This window comes from Berghia stephanieae, chromosome 13 (assembly GCF_034508935.2).
Source record: "Berghia stephanieae isolate SIO BIC M18660-M18661 chromosome 13, UCSD_Bste_1.3, whole genome shotgun sequence".
NCBI lineage: Eukaryota > Metazoa > Mollusca > Gastropoda > Nudibranchia > Aeolidiidae > Berghia > Berghia stephanieae.
The window spans coordinates 1,266,638-1,287,762 of NC_088372.1; the positions used below are offsets into that span (position 1 = coordinate 1,266,638).

The 21,125-nt window shown below is 37.0% G+C and overlaps 1 protein-coding gene across 4 annotated transcripts in view; it reads left to right on the plus strand.

Annotated features, from left to right (window-relative positions):
• The first annotated feature begins 1,134 nt into the window (after positions 1-1,134).
• The window catches only part of LOC144959131 (uncharacterized), a 26,252-nt gene continuing 6,261 nt past the window's right edge, over positions 1,135-21,125 (plus strand). Inside the window, exons 1-6 of one of the 4 annotated variants that reach the window (XM_078891597.1) lie at positions 1,135-1,263; positions 3,540-3,688; positions 4,542-4,636; positions 10,196-10,286; positions 17,775-17,851; positions 20,864-20,914. In XM_078891597.1, coding sequence (XP_078747723.1) covers positions 3,665-3,688; positions 4,542-4,636; positions 10,196-10,286; positions 17,775-17,851; positions 20,864-20,914 — 338 coding nt within the window. In that variant the 5' untranslated portion in view covers positions 1,135-1,263; positions 3,540-3,664. Of the gene's footprint in view, positions 1,279-3,444; positions 3,689-4,541; positions 4,637-10,195; positions 10,287-17,774; positions 17,852-20,863; positions 20,915-21,125 lie in introns of all 4 variants that reach the window. The other 3 variants (XM_078891600.1, XM_078891598.1, XM_078891599.1) reach the window with 3 other exon arrangements.

Below are 21,125 nucleotides of genomic sequence, written 5' to 3' on the forward strand. Positions count from 1 at the left end.
TCGAGCCTCGCTCGGCGCATAGTTGAGTCCTCGGAGAAGGCTCTTTACTCACATTCTCTCACCGTACTCAGGTGTAAAATGAGAACCTGGCCTTTAACAGCGTTATCTCTGTCCGAAAAAATTATAACATCGCCTAACAGGCTTCATGTCCAGTCCTACATGTTAAGTGTTGCTGTTGGCCAGGGACCCCTTGTAAAGCGCTTTGAGCACATTTAGTGGATATTGCGCTAGATAAAAGCTCAATTTAAAATCGTTAAATTCTTATGAAACACTGTATTTTTGGTGTACATCGTGCTAGGTCGTCTTGTGCTATGACACTTGCTTTCTGATCGGATGGTCCTGGGTTCGAGCCTCGCTCGGCGTATAGTTGAGTCCTTGTATGAAAGATTCTTTACTCAGCATTCTCTCGCCGTACACAGTTGTAACATTTGTATTTGGCTGGTAACAAATAATTGTAAACATTATCTTCACTTAATAAGGATTATTGGTAGAGCACTCACTTCACACGCAGAGGGACCAAGAACAATCCCGGGTGCAGTCGAGAGTTTTTTCTAACGCCCCCCCCCCCCCAGCCCCCAACCCATGTCCACCCAGCAGTGAATGGGTAGCTGAGTCTATTAGATTTGGCGGAATATACTTTTTTACGATAGACTAGCGTCCTATCCAAAGGATTGCAAGCAAGTGCAATTGCTCGATTCATGTTATAGAAACCGTGATAAACTCCGGCTTCGTGGGACCAATAATTTAACTGAAGGGTTACTTTAAAAAAAAGGAAATAAAAATAATAAAAATCTAAAAATATATATATAAATAAAATAATAATAATAATAATAATAATACTAATAATAATAATAATAATAATAATAATAATAATAATAATAATAATAATAATAATAGTTTCAAATTAATTAACGAAGACAGATGTTACATGGACGTTTCGGATTTCCCCTTTTCTCTACAAAACACTATGAACTAAACACAAAGAGAATTATTTTTAAAGAGGAATTTATTATCTTTCAATTATGCACACGACAAAAGTACGCGCGTTGAATATCTATCTCTCTTTGCTGTGCAAATCTATGGTATTAATCGAGGCGGATACAAATAACACACGCGTTTTTCTATTTTTAGACTGTTGTGTCAACTGAACGCATAATATAAATAAAGAGTTGAGAGCAGCTTGAATAGCAATCATCGTAGACTGTTGTGTCAACAACTTCTTCTACACAGTTCTGTCATTGACCAACACTGTGAAAAAATACCGTGTGTAAAAGTTTGGTTAGGAAACTAGTCCTTCAAATATGGATGGAGTAAAATAAATGACCCTTACGTTGCCAAAAAAAAAAACAACTCTTAAACCTGGGACTTCATGTGACGTCCCAGGTTTGAGAGTGTTTTTGGCAAGATGATGGTTCTTTTTTTAAAAATCGATCGATGATTAAAGGACATTTTCTGACCAGGTGTTCAAATCTTTATCTTACACCGGTGCCAGCTCCTTAATTTCTTAATAGGATTCAAAAGTCTGACGTCACGTCTGTCCAGCAACGTGCAGCTTGGTTCTAAACAAAGAATATCGGTACTTTGTATTCTTCATGCTGGCTAGAACTTTGTCATGAGATCAGAATGTTTAAAAGTCAAAACCTGATCAGATTTATAATATTATTTTTCTCCTCTTGATACAGTTTTTTCTGCTCTTCGGAGAAGTATTTCATAAGGGCGTCCGCCATTGTTCCGATAGTTTATGACCAGTTACTGTGTTACCATGCGTCATTACGAGGGAAGTGACGTCACAACTGTTGAAGCCTATTGAGTTTGATAACAAACCGATTCATTTCAGATTGTGCCGAGACTCTCTTCAACGTTGTGCGTCTATGTGGTCTTGTGGTATGACACTCGCTTTCGGATCGGAAGTTCCTGGGTTCGAGCCTCGCTCGGCACATAGTTGAGCCCTTGGAAAAGGCTCTTTACTCACATTCTCTCACCGTATTCAGGTGTAAAATGAGTACCTGGCCGTTAACAGCGTTGTCTCGGTCAGAAAAATTATAATATCGCCTAACAGGCGTCATGTCCCGTCCTACATCTTAAGTGTTGCTATTGGCCGGGGACCCCTTGTAAAGCGCTTTGAGCACGTTTAGTGGATATTGCGCTAGATAAAAGCTCAATTTGAAACGTTGTTAAAAAATTATTTGTCAACTGTGGATGAAAGAAAAACAATTTTAGTTAGTTATATAAATGGGAGCGATCTATATTCATATTTTCGTCCTACCCAGTCATCAATCACACGGTTTGTTGCTCTCCAACGATTGGATATTTCTTAACAAATGTAAACACACTGCTTTGTTTATGAAACTTGTAAACATACACATGTGTCAGGCAGGCTGAACAAAATGACCAATCGTGATGTAAGATATTTCAAAAGAAGTGAATACTTTTTACTATGTGTGTCATTTTGATAATAATAATAATAATAATAATAATAATAATAATAATAATAATAATAATAATAATAATAATAATAATAATAATAATAATAATAATAGTAATAATAATAATAATAAATGACATTTATATAGCGCTTTACTCCGTTGTCACAGGCTCTAAGCGCTTTACAGTGATATAAAACAAAACATATTACAGTGAGACAAGTGTGAAGGAAACGTGATACGAATTCAATTTAACAACAACAAAATTGAAAATAATATTGCAACATTATGACGTAAAAAGATAAAACTTTAAGCGAGATTTGAACGTTGTCAACGAATCCGAGCATCTCACGTGTGATGGGAGAGAGTTCCAAAAATGAGGGGCCGAAAATTGAAAAGATTGTTCACCTATTTTACGCATTGCTTAGGTTTGACAAGGATTGATTGGTCATTGCTTGACCTCAAGTTTCTATTGGGGACATATATGTTTAGAAGGTCTTTAATATAGGAGGGACTGTTCATACCCATTGTAATTTTACAAACTTCGACGGTTGCTTGTCTGTACACGCCTTTGACTTCGGTTTTGTAAATTGATTATTATTTCTCCGGACAAACAAATTAATATAACAATTTTAATTAGAATATTTAAATTTAATGAAATTTGGCGTTGTTTTGTTTGAATCTCAACTTTATTTCACGTTGATGTCAACTTAATTCCAGGGACGCGAAAAATAAGTTTAGCTAGTTTATTTAAATTTTATAAAGTTTTTTCAATACGCTTCAACAGTCGTGACGTCACTTCCCTCGTAATGACGCATTGTAACTTAGCAACTGACTCTAAACTATCGGAACAATGGCAGACGCCCTTATGAAATATTTCTCCGACGAGCATAAAAGTGTATCCAGAGGAGAAAAATATTATAAATATGATAATGTTTTGACTTTTATACATTCTTATCACATTACATATGAAAAGTTTTCGCCAGCATGAAGAATTAAAAGTACCGATTTTTTCGTTTAGAATTCGCTGCTCACCGGTGCTGGGCGACGTGACATCAGACTATTGAATCCAATTATAATTCACATTGATTTTTTAATACTTCTCTGGAGGAACAGAATTATTTGTTATATTTGTTAAAGACTTTGGCTTTTATTTTATCAGCCTCTATTTTCATATTTCCTTTTGCCTGTGTTGTGTAACACGAATACGCTCAGTAAACGAGTAACTATTCTCCTCCATCATGGTTGAAAAGTTGAGAATCTACGTAAGTATATTCATCCGTTTTATTTTTTTTTTTTTGGTCGTTTATTTTTTACTTCAACTTTTATATCGGGAGAGCGCGAAGTTTGTCTCTCAGATCTTTTTATTGTATTTTTTTTTTGCCATCCATGTTTATGAGTACTTCTCACGAAATTGTATTAACCAGACTTCTTATTATTCTCAATAGTATCAGTATCGCAGTATTATTTTACCATTTTTGTTCTCATAGCCATCGCCATTACTCCCATCTTCACCATCATCATCATCATCATCATCATCATCATCATCATCATCATCATCATCATCAACAACAACAACATCAACAACAAAAACAATAACAAAATCATCATCATCATCATCATCTCTCATTCACAGCAAATCGCCATCCTATGTTGTATTGCCATCATCATCATCTCCCATCCACAGCAAATCGCCATCCTATGTTGTATTGCCATCATCATCATCATCTCCCATCCACAGCAAATCGCCATCCTATGTTGTATTGCCATCATCATCATCTCCCATCCACAGCAAATAACCATCCTATGTTGTAATGCCATCATCGTCATCATCTCCCATCCACAGCAAATCGCCATCCCATGTTGTATTGTCATCTTCATCGTCATCTCCCATCCACAGCAAATCACCATCCTACGTTTATTGCCATCATCATCATCATCATCATCATCATCATCATCATCATCATCATCATCATCATCATCGTCATCATTTCCCATCCACAGCAAATCGCCATCCTATGTTGTATTGCCATCATCATCATCATCATCTCTCATCCACAGCAAATCGCCATCCTATGTTGTATTGCCATCATCATCATCATCATCTCTCATCCACAGCAAATCGCCATCCTATGTTGTATTGCCATCATCATCATTCTACTCAGCCTCGCCATTCACTTCAGTTTGAAAGACCCAGAGCCACAGGAAGACGAGTAAGTGTAGCCATGTCATCAAACATACACACACACACACACACACACACACACACACACATATATATATATATATATATATATATATATATATATATATATATATATATATATATATAACTTTCTCTCGCTTTCTTTCGTTTTATCTAGCTCTTTTCCGTTTCCTCTCTATCTCTCAAAACTTCTTCCATTTTCTCTCTCTCTCTCTCTCTCTCTCTCTCTATCTCTCTCTCTCACACACACACATACACACAAGCACTTCCCACAAACACACACGGGCACACAAAACATGCTACCAACCCCGACATACAATCATGACCTACAGCACGGAGAGATTAAAAAACAAAACAAAAAACAAACAACAGACAATCTGACCCAGACACATCACAGTAGAAGACAAGGACAAAACGCCTTAAATCCATTTTTGGCCATTTTGTTTTTTTTCAATTTCAACATTCGAAGGCTTGAAAATTACTCTCATCTTACTTACATATAGATGGAATGCGCTTGGCCAAGGAGTTCACAACATTGCCATCCGGAAGTATAACGGACCAACACACAAACTCTGTGTAACCATGAACTTTTATAGTCTGGTTAATACAGTTTAGTGAGATTAACTCACAAACGCGGATGGCAAAAACAATAACAGCGGCCTGAGTGACGTCATCTGCATACTATCTATAATATAAGGGGTCCGGATAGCTTATTGGAAGAGCACAAACTTCACACGCAAAGGGACCAAGATCGATCCCGGCTGCAGTCGAGAGTTTTTTCCGACCCCCCCCCTCTCCTCCACCCGCCCTCTATCCACCCACCCAGCAGTAAATGGGTTGATGGGTCTGTTAAATCTAGCGGAAAGTACTTTGCGATAGACTGGCGTGCTATCCAAATGGTAGCAAGCAATTGTTATTGTTCGTTTCACGCTATAAAAACCGGGATAAACTCCGGCTCCATGGAACCCAAATGGCTTTGAAGGACGACTTTTGTTCTTTTAATCATCGATAGTTGAGTCTAAAAAATCTGGCTAAAAATAAATGAAGGCGTTTTGTTAGTGAAAGGGAAAAAGAAGAAGAAATGAAATCGTTGACAAAGGCTTTGGCATTGACATGGTAATTTAGCAGTCTGTATCAAAGTTGTCAGATTGATTTTGTAAACAATGCCAAACTTGTCGTGATAAAAATCAAAAACGTGGCTAAGTGGTCTAGTGGTTTGACACTCGCCTTGGGATTGAAATGTCACGAGAGGCTCTTTACTCACATTCACTCACCGAACTCAAGTGCAAGACGAGTGCCTGGCACTTAACTACGTTGTCTCTGTCCAAAAATATATAAATGCATTATCGCCTAACAGGCGTCGTGTCTGATCCCCACATGTTACGTGTTTCTGTTGGCTAGGGACCCTTTGTAAAGCGCTTTGAGCACGTTTAGTGGATATTGCGCTATAAAAATAAGGCTCAATTTTTTTAATGCTCAACAGTTGAGTATAACAAAAATCTGACTAAAATAAATTAACCCTCTCCATACCAACTGCGGGAAAATGGTCACATTTGTTACAACAAACATTTTTCTTATTAAGATTGCTTTTGTTCATCAAAAGAAAATGAACAGTGTGTTGTAGAGCATGGTTTGCTAAAGAAATTGTGTATAGGGAATGAGATTAGCGGAAGAGTAGCGTCCCTTGATTTGACGTCACCGGTGGAAAAGTTATTAGAGAGAGAACGTCATATTGGTTTTGTGAGGCACTTCACCGAAAGCGAGGACGAGAAAGACGCATGCGCAAAACCATGTTGACGTTCTCTCTGTAAGGTGACGTCCAATCAAGGGACGCTACTCTTCCGCTAATCTCATTCCCTAACGCAAGAACTTAACTGCTATTGTGTCTGAGTGATAAAAAAATTTTTTTGGTGTAATTTGAGTGTGAAGTTTTGGGGAAAATCCCGAAAATGGCTGGTAGGGAGAGGGTTAACTCACTCAATCTTAGAGATTTTTGCTACTTTTCAAAATTGGAAAAAAATGTATTAAAAATGAGCATGTACACAGATGGTTTTAATCAACTACCACTAACATGTATAAACTATAAATATTAACTTTGATACTACGTCTATAATTTGTCTCATAAAAATGTAATAAATAGGCCTGGGCAAATGTAACAAGGGTAAGCTACGGATATGGTCGGTGTTAGGGTTGAGTGAGTTAAGGTGTTTTGTTAGTGAAGGGAAAAAGAAGAGAAAAAAAATCTGCTTGCTGCAAAGGCCTTGGTGTTGACATAGTAAATTATCAGTCTGTATCAAAGTTGTCAGATTGATTTTGTAAACTATGCCAAATTTGTCGTGATAAAAATTCAAAATGGCTTTTTAAAAGTGGCCTATTTTATATTGCACAAAAATGCCACTTAACATGCTCAACGCCCTGTACAAAGAAGTCACTCGGGAACAGCAACAGGTAACATGTATGACGAGATATGACGCCTATCATGCGTAATGCATTTAATGGAGAAAACGTATTTAACTGCCAGGCACTCTTTTTATACTTGAGTTTGGTGAGGGAATGTGAGTAATGAGCCTTTTACAAAGACTTTAACTATCCGGGTTCTAGAAGCGTTTCAGGCACTTTCGTTTGTTTTCCTTGGGCAAGATTATTAATTGAGATATTGCCAAGTTTAGTTAGAAGGTTAATTTTTATCAAAAATGAGTTCAGGTCATAAATGATTAAACCAACCCTTTTTGCCCATCTTCGGGAAATATCAAAGGTTAATTTTACTTCTAAATATTTTTTACAGTTAGTCAAGTTGAAAAAGTGTGAAATTTGAGAAAAGATTCTGGTTACCTTTCCCATACATCTGACCAGAACTTCATGAAAAATCACCCGATTTACTTCAAATAAAGATTAAAATGCTCTGGGGAGCAGATTCTTTCAGAAAATGCAAAAAAATATATGCAAATTGAAAATTCGACTGATTATGTCATGCACTGACACAAATGATGATAAAGAAAACGGCATCCTTGATTATAGCTTGCCAAGAAAAGTTCAAGGATGAACCACCAATTTGATAACTTATCAAAAACAATAAGACACAATAGATAAGTGTGCGCTTGGCTAAGACGCTCACAACATTGCCATCCGGAAGTATAACGGACCAACACACAAAACTATGTGTAACCATGAACGTTTATAGTCTGGATATTACAGTTTAATGAGAATTGCTCATAACATGGATGGCAAAAAAATAAAATAAACAACAACAACGACACGAGTGACGTCATCTTCGTTCTATCTATAAATAGAATGAAGTTGACGTCACTCAGATCTTTATTATTGCTTTTTGCCATCCATCTTTATGAGTAATTCCCACTTAACTGTGTATTATCCTGACTATTAAAGTTCACGGTTACAAGGTTTTGTGTGTTGTCCTTGAAAATCCGGATGGCTATGTTGTGAGTTTCTTAGCCAAGACCGTACCGCTGACCTACGCTTAATGTACAGACAACATTTTTCTACAATGCTGTATTGTGTTCCGTTACACAGATCTCACGTGACCCCATTAATATACTTAGCACACTACTGATGCTATGCCTTTAGGTAAAATACTTGCAAAATCCAACAGTCGGTTAAAAAAAACAACTATGTGTAACATTGAACATTTAATAACAATAATAATAATAATAATAATAATAATAATAATAATAATAATAATAATAATAATAATAATGATAATAATGATAATAATAATAATAATAATAATAATAATAATAATAATAATAATAATAATAATAATAATTTCATAATAATAATAATAATAATAATAATAATAATAATAATAATAATAATAATAATAATAATAATAATAATAATAATAATAATAATAATATTGATAATAATGATGATATATAATAATAATAATAATAATAATAATAATAATAATAATAATAATAATAATAATAATAATAATATATAATAATATATAATAATAAATAATAATAATAATAATAATAATAATAATAATAATAATAATAATAATAATAATAATATAATAATAATAATAATAATAATAATAATAATAATAATAATAATAATAATAATAATAATAATAATAATAATAATAATAATAATAATAATATAATAATAATAAATAATAAATAATAATAATAATAATAATAAATCTTTATTGTCCTCAAAAAATGGCAATTTTGTCATGTGGTTACACATTTATAACAATACAATATTGGCATAGACACACTCACACAGATGGACACAAGTAACATCGTAGTCATAGGGTGAAACCCCCCCCCCCCCCCCCACAAAACAAAAAAAAAAAAAAACAACAAAAAAACAAAACAAAAAAACTAAACAAAGACATCATCAAGAACAACAACATCATCATCACCATCATCATCATCATCATCATCATCATCATCATCATCATCATCATCATCATCATCATCATCATCACCATCATCATCATCATCATCATCATCATCATCATCATCATCATCATCATCATCATCATCACCATCATCACCATCATCATCAACATCATCATCATCATCATCATCATCATCATCAGCATCATCATCACCATCATCACCATCATCATCATCATCATCATCATCATCACCATCATCACCATCATCATCAACATCATCATCATCATCATCATCATCATCAGCATCATCATCATCACATCATCCATCAACTCATCATCATCATCATCATTCATCAATCATCATCATCATCATCACATCATCATCATCATCATCATCATCATCATCATCATCATCATCATCATCATCATCACCATCATCATCATCCATCATCACCATCATCATCATCATCATCATCATCATCATCATCATCCATCATCATCATCATCATCTCTCATATCAATCATCATCATCATCATCATCATCATCATCATCCTCATCATCATCATCATCATCATCATCATCATCATCTCATCATCATCATCATCATCATCATCATCATCATTCATCATCATCATCATCACATCATCATCATCATCATCATCTCATACATCATCAATCATCATACATCATCATCATCATCATCATCATCATCATCATCAATCATCATCATCATCATCATTCATCATCATCATCATATCATCATCATCATCATCATCATATCATCATCATCATCATCATCATCATCATCATCACATCATCATCATCATCATAATCATCATCATCACCATCATCATCATCATCATCATCATCATCATCATCATCATCATCATCACTCATCATCATCATCACATCATCATCATCATCATCATCCATTCACATCACCATCATCATCATCATCATCATCATCATCATCACTCATCATCACTCATCATCAATCATCACATCATCATCATCATCATCATCATCATCATCTCATCACATCATCATCTCATCCATCATCATCATCATCATCATCATCTCATATCATCATCATTCATCATCCATCACACATCACTACATCAATCATCAATCATCATCACATATTCATCACTATCATCAAACCTTCCATCTCACTTTTCCACATCCATCCACATCAGAAGCGTCGATGAAACATCTCAGGGATTTATCACGTCAAAGTACGATTGGTTCTTCCGGACTAAAGAGGAACAAGAGATCTATTTCAAAAGGGTAAGTAAGATTGTCTGTTCTGTGGTTTGGCTGACGGAAGTGCGGCTATGCGGTCTTGTGGTATGAAACTCGCTTTCGGGTCGGAGGGTCCTGGGTTCGAGCCTCGCTGGGCGCATAGTTGAGTCCTTGGAGAAGGCTCTTTACTCTCATTCTGTCTCAGTACTCAGGTGTAAAATGAGTACCTGGGCGTTAACAGCGTTGTCACTGTCTCAAAAAAATTGTAATATCGCCTAACAGGCGTCATGTCTCGTCCTACATGTTATGTGTTGCTGTTGGCCAGGGACCACCTGTAAAGCGCTTTGAGAACGTTTAATGGATATTGCACTATATAAAAAAAGCTCAAAAAAGCTCATGAAAGTATCAATAAAGATGAGAGAAGATAGATTTTTGATGTGGTTTTTAAGGGCTTTTACACGCGCTTGCAACAGATTTAGGTCATATCAGCGCCAGCAAAATAAAGAAAGAAAATGGGATAGTAAAAAGATCTCTAGATACAATTAAAGCATCCAAGGAAAGGTAAGGCAAAGGACATTTGGTTCAAATAGGGAATAGGTATAGATTTCAAGAGCACGCTATCAAAGTACTTAGTTTGAGATCACCTTAAAGTTTCATCCAGACGCATGCACATGTCCTCACTGAGAGAAATGCACTCAAATGTTTACAATTCATATATTATATGTTTTAAAAAAAACATAATACAGTTCATAACAGAGAGATGGTTTACAAGACAAAAAATATCATCTCCCAAAAGTCGAACTGTGCATTTGACTGTTTCCCTCCCAGCTAGGGTATCCAGCCCAGGCCAGGACAAAACCAAGTAATCTCATTAGAAATAGTTGTAGTGGTAGTTGTAGTAGTTATAGTAATCTCAAAAAAGACATAAAGCAAGGTGTAAAACAGATGTTGGGGGGGGGGGGATAGAAGACAAAGTACGTACCTCCCTGTCGACAATGTGAGGTCAGGAACTCCACACAGGAAGATAGATTGAAATGGCTCGGACATGTAAAGAGACGAGAGAGGTAGTACGTGGGAAGAAAATTATTGGACTTACAATACTCTTCAAAAGTTGTAACGTCACTTCCTTCCTAATGACGCATGGTAACTTAGTAACACTGGCTCTAAACTATCGGAACAATGGCGGTTGCCGTATGAAATAGTTCTCCGGCGAGCATAAAAGCGTATCCAGAGGGAAAAACCCATAAATTTGATCTTGTTTTGACTTTTACCCATTCTGATCACAAGGCATATGAAAAGTTCTAGCCAGATTGAAGAATAAAAAGTAATGATTTTCTTTGTTTAGAACCAAGATGGCCGCCGTTGCCGGGCGGCGTGACATCAGACTACTGAATCCAATTAGCGGGAAAGAGGTAAAAAGGGACGTCGAAAAACTAGATGGTTGGATAAAGTAAAGGACGATATGAGATAACTGGTCAGATGTGATTTCTGCTCACTAAATTCTCACAGACTATAAACATTTTTGTGTGTATTTCTATGATTGATAGCGGGAAGAAATGGTGTGTATTTTATTTAAACACATACCATCAATACAAAAATGCCGTGTTTACCGTCTTGACAATGAACACTGACATACCGAAGGAACCCCTCAGTTTCATGTCTTCATCATTTCATTTTAGTCTCTGGTCAGCTATCAGAAATGGTGTGTATTTTATTTAAACACATACCATCAATACAAAAATGCCGTGTTTACCGTCTTGACAATGAACACTGACATACCGAAGGAACCCCTCAGTTTCATGTCTTCATCATTTCATTTTAGTCTCTGGTCAGCTATCAGAAATGGTGTGTATTTTATTTAAACACATACCATCAATACAAAAATGCCGTGTTTACCGTCTTGACAATGAACACTGACATACCGAAGGAACCCCTCAGTTTCATGTCTTCATCATTTCATTTTAGTCTCTGGTCAGCTATCAGAAATGGTGTGTATTTTATTTAAACACATACCATCAATACAAAAATGCCGTGTTTACCGTCTTGACAATGAACACTGACATACCGAAGGAACCCCTCAGTTTCATGTCTTCATCATTTCATTTTAGTCTCTGGTCAGCTATCAGAAATGGTGTGTATTTTATTTAAACACATACCATCAATACAAAAATGCCGTGTTTACCGTCTTGACAATGAACACTGACATACCGAAGGAACCCCTCAGTTTCATTTCTTCATCAGTTCATTTTAGTCTCTGGTCAGCTATCAGAAATGGTGTGTATTTTATTTAAACACATACCATCAATACAAAAATGCCGTGTTTACCGTCTTGACAATGAACACTGACATACCGAAGGAACCCTCAGTTTCATGTCTTCATCAGTTCATTTTAGTCTCCGGTCAGCTATCAGAAATGGTGTGTATTTTATTTAAACACATACCATCAATACAAAAATGCCGTGTTTACCGTCTTGACAATGAACACTGACATACCGAAGGAACCCTCAGTTTCATGTCTTCATCAGTTCATTTTAGTCTCTGGTCAGCTATCAGAAATGGTGTGTATTTTATTTAAACACATACCATCAATACAAAAATGCCGTGTTTACCGTCTTGACAATGAACACTGACATACCGAAGGAACCCCTCAGTTTCATGTCTTCATCATTTCATTTTAGTCTCTGGTCAGCTATCAGAAATGGTATGTATTTTATTTAAACACATAACATCAATACAAAAATGCCGTGTTTACCGTCTTGACATTGAACACCGACATACGGAAGGAAACCCTAAGTTTCATGTCTTCATCATTTCATTTTAGTCTCCAGTCAGCTATCAGAAATGGTGTGTATTTTATTTAAACACATACCATCAATACAAAATGCCGTGTTTACCGTCTTGACATTGAACACCGACATACGGAAGGAACCCCTCAGTTTCATGTCTTCATCATTTCATTTTAGTCTCCCGTCAGCTATCAGAAATGGTATGTATTTTATTTAAACACATACCATCAATACAAAAATGCCGTGTTTACCGTCTTGACATTGAACACCGACATACGGAAGGAACCCCTAAGTTTCATGTCTTCATCATTTCATTTTAGTCTCCAGTCAGCTATCAGAAATGGTATGTATTTTATTTAAACACATACCATCAATACAAAAATGCCGTGTTTACCGTCTTGACATTGAACACCGACTACGGAAGGAACCCTCAGTTTCATGTCTTCATCATTTCATTTTAGTCTCCAGTCAGCTATCAGAAATGGTGTGTATTTTATTTAAACACATACCATCAATACAAAATGCCGTGTTTACCGTCTTGACAATGAACACTGACATACCGAAGGAACCCTCAGTTTCATGTCTTCATTTCATTTTAGTCTCCAGTCAGCTATCAGAAATGGTGTGTATTTTATTTAAACACATACCATCAATACAAAAATGCCGTGTTTACCGTCTTGACATTGAACACCGACATACCGAAGGAACCCCTCAGTTTCATGTCTTCATCATTTCATTTTAGTCTCCAGTCAGCTATCAGAAATGGTGTGTATTTTATTTAAAACACATACCATCAATACAAAAATGCCGTGTTTACCGTCTTGACATTGAACACCGACATACCGAAGGAACCCCTCAGTTTCATGTCTTCATCATTTCATTTTAGTCTCCAGTCAGCTATCGAAATGGTGTGTATTTTATTTAAACACATACCATCAATACAAAAATGCCGTGTTTACCGTCTTGACATTGAACACCGACATACCGAAGGAACCCCTCAGTTTCATGTCTTCATCATTTCATTTTAGTCTCGGTCAGCTATCAGAAATGGTGTGTATTTTATTTAAACACATACCATCAATACAAAAATGCCGTGTTTACCGTCTTGACATTGAACACGACATACCGAAGGAACCCTCAGTTTCATGTCTTCATCATTTCATTTTAGTCTCCGGTCAGCTATCAGAAATGGTGTGTATTTTATTTAAACACATACCATCAATACAAAAATGCGTGTTTACCGTCTTGACATTGAACACCGACATACGAAGGAACCCCTCAGTTTCATGTCTTCATCATTTCATTTTAGTCTCCGGTCAGCTATCAGAAATGGTGTGTATTTTATTTAAACACATACCATCAATACAAAAATGCCGTGTTTACCGTCTTGACATTGAACACCGACATACCGAAGGAACCCCTCAGTTTCATGTCTTCATCATTTCATTTTAGTCTCCGGTCAGCTATCAGAAATGGTGTGTATTTTATTTAAACACATACCATCAATACAAAATGCCGTGTTTACCGTCTTGACATTGAACACCGACATACGAAGGAACCCTCAGTTTCATGTCTTCATCATTTCATTTTAGTCTCCAGTCAGCTATCAGAAATGGTGTGTATTTTATTTAAACACATACCATCAATACAAAAATGCCGTGTTTACCGTCTTGACATTGAACACCGACATACGAAGGAACCCCTCAGTTTCATGTCTTCATCATTTCATTTTAGTCTCCGGTCAGCTATCAGAAATGGTGTGTATTTTATTTAAACACATACCATCAATACAAAAATGCCGTCGTTTACCGTCTTGACATTGAACACCGACATACCGAAGGAACCCCTCAGTTTCATGTCTTCATCATTTCATTTTAGTCTCCGGTCAGCTATCAGAAATGGTGTGTATTTTATTTAAACACATACCATCAATACAAAAATGCCGTGTTTACCGTCTTGACATTGAACACGACATACCGAAGGAACCCCTCAGTTTCATGTCTTCATCATTTCATTTTAGTCTCCGGTCAGCTATCAGAAATGGTGTGTATTTTATTTAAACACATACCATCAATACAAAAATGCCGTGTTTACCGTCTTGACATTGAACACCGACATACCGAAGGAACCCCTCAGTTTCATGTCTTCATCATTTCATTTTAGTCTCCGTCAGCTATCAGAAATGGTGTGTATTTTATTTAAACACATACCATCAATACAAAAATGCCGTGTTTACCGTCTTGACATTGAACACCGACATACCGAAGGAACCCCTCAGTTTCATGTCTTCATCATTTCATTTTAGTCTCCGGTCAGCTATCAGAAATGGTGTGTATTTTTTTTTTTTTTTTTTTTTTTTCATCATTTCATTTTAGTCTCGGTCAGCTATCAGAAATGGTGTGTATTTTATTTAAACACATACCATCAATACAAAAATGCCGTGTTTACCGTCTTGACATGAACACCCGACATACCGAAGGAACCCCTCAGTTTCATGTCTTCATCATTTCATTTTAGTCTCTGGTCAGCTATCAGAAATGTGTGTTATTTTATTTAAACACATACCATCAATACAAAAATGCCGTGTTTACCGTCTTGACAATGAACACTGACATACCGAAGGAACCCCTCAGTTTCATGTCTTCATCATTTCATTTTAGTCTCTCGGTCAGCTATCAGAAATGGTGTGTATTTTATTTAAACACATACCATCAATACAAAAATGCCGTGTTTACCGTCTTGACATTGAACACTGACATACCGAAGGAACCCCTCAGTTTCATGTCTTCATCATTTCATTTTAGTCTCTGGTCAGCTATCAGAAATGGTGTGTATTTTATTTAAACACATACCATCAATACAAAAATGCCGTGTTTACCGTCTTGACATTGAACACTGACATACCGAAGGAACCCCTCAGTTTCATGTCTTCATCATTTCATTTTAGTCTCCGTCAGCTATCAGAAATGGTGTGTATTTTATTTAAACACATACCATCAATACAAAAATGCCGTGTTTACCGTCTTGACATGAACACGACATACCGAAGGAACCCCTCAGTTTCATGTCTTCATCATTTCATTTTAGTCTCTCGGTCAGCTATCAGAAATGGTGTGTATTTTATTTAAACACATACCATCAATACAAAAATGCCGTGTTTACCGTCTTGACAATGAACACTGACATACCGAAGGAACCCCTCAGTTTCATGTCTTCATCATTTCATTTTAGTCTCTGGTCAGCTATCAGAAATGGTATGTATTTTATTTAAACACATACATCAATACAAAAATGCTGTGTTTACCGTCTTGACATTGAACACCGACATACGGAAGGAAACCCTAAGTTTCATGTCTTCATCATTTCATTTTAGTCTCCAGTCAGCTATCAGAAATGGTGTGTATTTTATTTAAACACATACCATCAATACAAAAATGCCGTGTTTACCGTCTTGACATTGAACACCGACATACGAAGGAACCCCTAGTTTCATGTCTTCATCATTTCATTTTAGTCTCCAGTCAGCTATCAGAAATGGTATGTATTTTATTTAAACACATACCATCAATACAAAAATGCCGTGTTTACCGTCTTGACATTGAACACCGACATACGGAAGGAACCCCTAAGTTTCATGTCTTCATCATTTCATTTTAGTCTCCAGTCAGCTATCAGAAATGGTATGTATTTTATTTAAACACATACCATCAATACAAAAATGCCGTGTTTACCGTCTTGACAATGAACACTGACATACCGAAGGAACCCCTAAGTTTCATGTCTTCATCATTTCATTTTAGTCTCCAGTCAGCTATCAGAAATGGTGTGTATTTTATTTAAACACATACCATCAATACAAAAATGCCGTCTTTACCGTCTTGACATTGAACACCGACATACCGAAGGAACCCCTCAGTTTCATGTCTTCATCATTTCATTTTAGTCTCCGGTCAGCTATCAGAAATGGTGTGTATTTTATTTAAACACATACCATCAATACAAAAAATGCCGTGTTTACCGTCTTGACATTGAACACCGACATACCGAAGGAACCCCTCAGTTTCATGTCTTCATCATTTCATTTTAGTCTCCGGTCAGCTATCAGAAATGGTGTGTATTTTATTTAAACACATACCATCAATACAAAAATGCCGTGTTTACCGTCTTGACATTGAACACCGACATACCGAAGGAACCCCTCAGTTTCATGTCTTCATCATTTCATTTTAGTCTCCTGTCAGCTATCAGAAATGGTGTGTATTTTATTTAAACACATACCATCAATACAAAAATGCCGTGTTTACCGTCTTGACATTGAACACCGACATACCGAAGGAACCCCTCAGTTTCATGTCTTCATCATTTCATTTTAGTCTCCGGTCAGCTATCATTCAACTTTAACTCCTACTAATCTCTGTGCAGCTATGTGGTCTAGTGGAATGACACTCGCTTTCGTATTGGAAGGTCCTGAGTTCGAGCCTCGATCGGCGCATAGTTGAGTCCTTGTAAAAGGCTCTTTACTCACATTCTCTCACCGTACGCAGGTGTAAAATGAGTACCTGGTCCGTTGTCTTCGTCTGAAAAAATGGCAATATCGCCTAACAGGCGTCATATCCCGTCATACATGTTTAGTGTTGCTGTTGGCCAGGGACCCCTTGTAAAGCGCTTTGAGCACATTTAGTGGATATTTCGCTATATAAAAGATCAGTTTTATTTTTATAAATTTGTATTTACCCTCTTTCCGCAGGCTCACTCATTACACTTGCAGGTTTCTCCCGTCAAGCCATGTGAGAACTCATTGGCTGGAAGAAAAAGACGAGCAGCGTATGTAACTAAGAACTCAAATATGTGACCCTTCGTCTCAAAACGGTATTAAGTCAAGATGACTAAGTTGCTGAAAATTGAATTTGTGGCCAGCAATATCAGACTCCGTTGAGTTTTTTTGTTTTATTGGAGAGAATGAATATCATATTTTAGAGTGGCAAATACCAGTCATTCATCATTTTGACCAGTTTAGTTTTAATTCGAGTCTTTAGTATCTGGTTCATCCCGACATAATACCGTTTTGAGACGTTGGGTCACATATTATGTCGTTGTCATGTGCGGCTATGTGGTCTTGTGGTATGACACTCGTTTTCGATTGACTCGAGCCTCGCTCGACGCGTTATTGAGTCCTTGGTAAAGACTCTTTACTCACATTCTCTCATCTTACTCGTGTGTCAAATTTAGTACCTTTGCCGTTAACAGTCTTGTCGCTCGCTGTCTGAATAAAAGATATATTATCGCTTATCAGGCGTCACGTCATATCATACATGTCGAGTGTTGCTGCTGGCCAGGGACCCCTTGCAGCGCGATTTGAGCACGTTTTGTGGATATTGCGCTATATAAAAGCTCAAACTCAAGTTGTTTTGTTTTCTGGTTTGTTTGTTTGTTGTTTTTTTTTTTTTTGGTTGTTTTTTTTTGTAATTGTGACGTCATTTTTTTGGTCAGTGTCGAGCCGTTGCCTTTGCATTTGTTAACTCGAATGTGACCCTTCGCCTCAAAACAGTATTAAGTCGGGTTGGTTAAGATGTTGAAAATTGAATTTACAGCCAGGAATATCAGACATGTGTTGAGTTTATATCTTTTATTGAGGAGAATGGATACCCATATTTTAGGATGCTAATGCCAACAGTTTATATTTTTGACCAGTTTAACATTTAATTCGGTTTTTAAGCATCTGGTTCGTTCCGACATAATATCGTTTTGAGACGACGGGTCACAAATAGCCAAACGCTGGCCACAAAAAAATGTTACGGGTATCCAGAAACTGTTGAGGACGAAGTGACAACATATCATGAAAGCTGAGGGTGTAAACGGAGCCTTGAGCTGATGACTAGAAGTGCCTAAATGAGCCAATAAAATGGAGAGAAAGATAAATTTTTTTCGTGAAAACAATTGAAAACTACAATTCAGTTCATACAGTCAATCAATCAATCAATCAGTCAATCATTTATTTACTCTTTTTGAGAGTGTCATGCACAAGTAATGTTTGAGGCAGGGTCGGCCGGTGACAAAATGGGTCTATAACAAAATGGGCCTGTGACGAAATGGGTCTGTGACAAAATGGGCCTGTGCCAAAATGGGTCTATAACAAAATGGGCCTGTGCCAAAATGGGTCTATAACAAAATGGGCCTGAGCCAAAATGGGTCTATAACAAAATGGGCCTGTGACAAAATGGGTCTGTGACAAAATGGGTCTGTGACAAAATGGGCCTGTGACACATTGGGTCAGTTACAAACTGAGCCTGTCATAAACTTGGTCTTTTTCAAAATGGCCCTTTGACAAAATGGGTCTGTGACAAACTGGATCTGTGAGAAACTGGGTCTGTGACAAACTACGCCTGTGACAAAATGAGCCTGTTACAAACTGCGTCTTTGACAAACTACGCCTGTTACAAACTGGGTCTTTGACAAACTGGGTCTTTAACAAACTGGGTCTGTGACAAACTGGGTCTTTAACAAACTGGGTCTTTGACAAACTGGGTCTTTAACAAACTGGGTCTGTGACAAACTGGGTCTTTGACAAACTGGGTGTTTAACAAACTGGGTCTGTGACAAACTGGGTCTTTAACAAACTGGGTCTGTGAAAAACTGAGTCTGTGGCAAACAGGGTCTTTAACAAACTGGGTCTTTGACAAACTGGGTCTGTGACCAACTGGGTCTGTGACAAACTGGCTCTGTGAGAAACTGGGTATGTGACAAACTACGCCTGTGACAAAATGAGCCTGTTACAAACTGCGTCTTTGACAAACTACGCCTGTTACAAACTGGGTCTTTGACAAACTGGGTCTTTAACAAACTAGGTCTGTGACAAACTGGGTCTTTAACAAACTGGGTCTGTGACAAACTGGGTCTTTAACAAACTGGGTCTTTGACAAACTGGGTCTTTAACAAACTGGGTCTGTGACAAACTGGGTCTTTAACAAACTGGGTCTGTGACAAACTGGGTCTTTAACAAACTGGGTCTTTGACAAACTGGGTCTGTGACAAACTGGGCCTTTGACAAACTTGGTCTATGACAAACTGGGCATGTGACAAACTGGATCTGTGACAACCTGGGTCCGTGACAAACTGGCCTGAGACAAACTGGGTCCATGAAAAACTGGGTCTTTGACAAACTGGGTCTTTGACAAACTGGGTCTATGAGAAACTGGGTCTTTGACAAACTGGCCTGCGACAAACTGGTATGCTTCCAAACAGCGCAACGGAGCAATGGGAGCCAACTATCCTACCAGAACCAAATCGAATGACATGACACACCTTGAGAAAGCATTCGGAATTTGGCCTCAAAGTGAGATCTTTTGGCCAAACCGATTCATACAGATACTCAGCTCATAGACCGAATTGTAAAATAGCAGTAGTAGTAGTAGTAGTAGTAGTAGTAGTAGTAGTAGTAGTAGTAGTAGTAGTAGTAGTAGTAGTAGTAGTAGTAGTAGTAGTAGTAGTAGTAGTAGTAGTAATTGTAGTAGTAGTAGTAGCAGCAGCAGCAGTAGTAGTAGTGGTAATAGTAGTAGTGGTAGTAGTAGTAGTAGTAGTAGTAGTAGTAGTAGTAGTAGTAGTAGTAGTAGAAGTAATTGTAGTAGTAGTAGTAGCAACAGCAGTAGTAGTAGTGGTAGTAGTAGTAGTAGTAGTAGTAGTAGTAGTAGTAGTAGTAGTAGTAGTAGTAGTAGTAGTAGTAGTAGTAGTAGTAGTAGTAGTAGTAGTAGTAGTAGTAGTAGTAGTAGTGGTAGTAGTAGTAGTTGTTGTTGTTGTTGTTGTTGTATTTTGAAGATAAAAATGATATCTCTTTTCCAGGTCAAATGAGAGTGTAGATGCTTCTTCTGACAATCACGCTTGTTGTATATCGTAAGTCAATTTATATGTAACCTCTCATCCCTCACCCTTATTTATCGGGTTACACCGTAGCCATCGTTAACTTATAGCCTGACACTAGAACCGTAGGCATCGTTAACTTATAGCCTGACACTAGAACCGTAGCCATCGTTAACTTATAGCCTGACACGAGAACCGTAGGCATCGTTAACTTATAGCCTGACACTAGAATCGTAGCCATCGT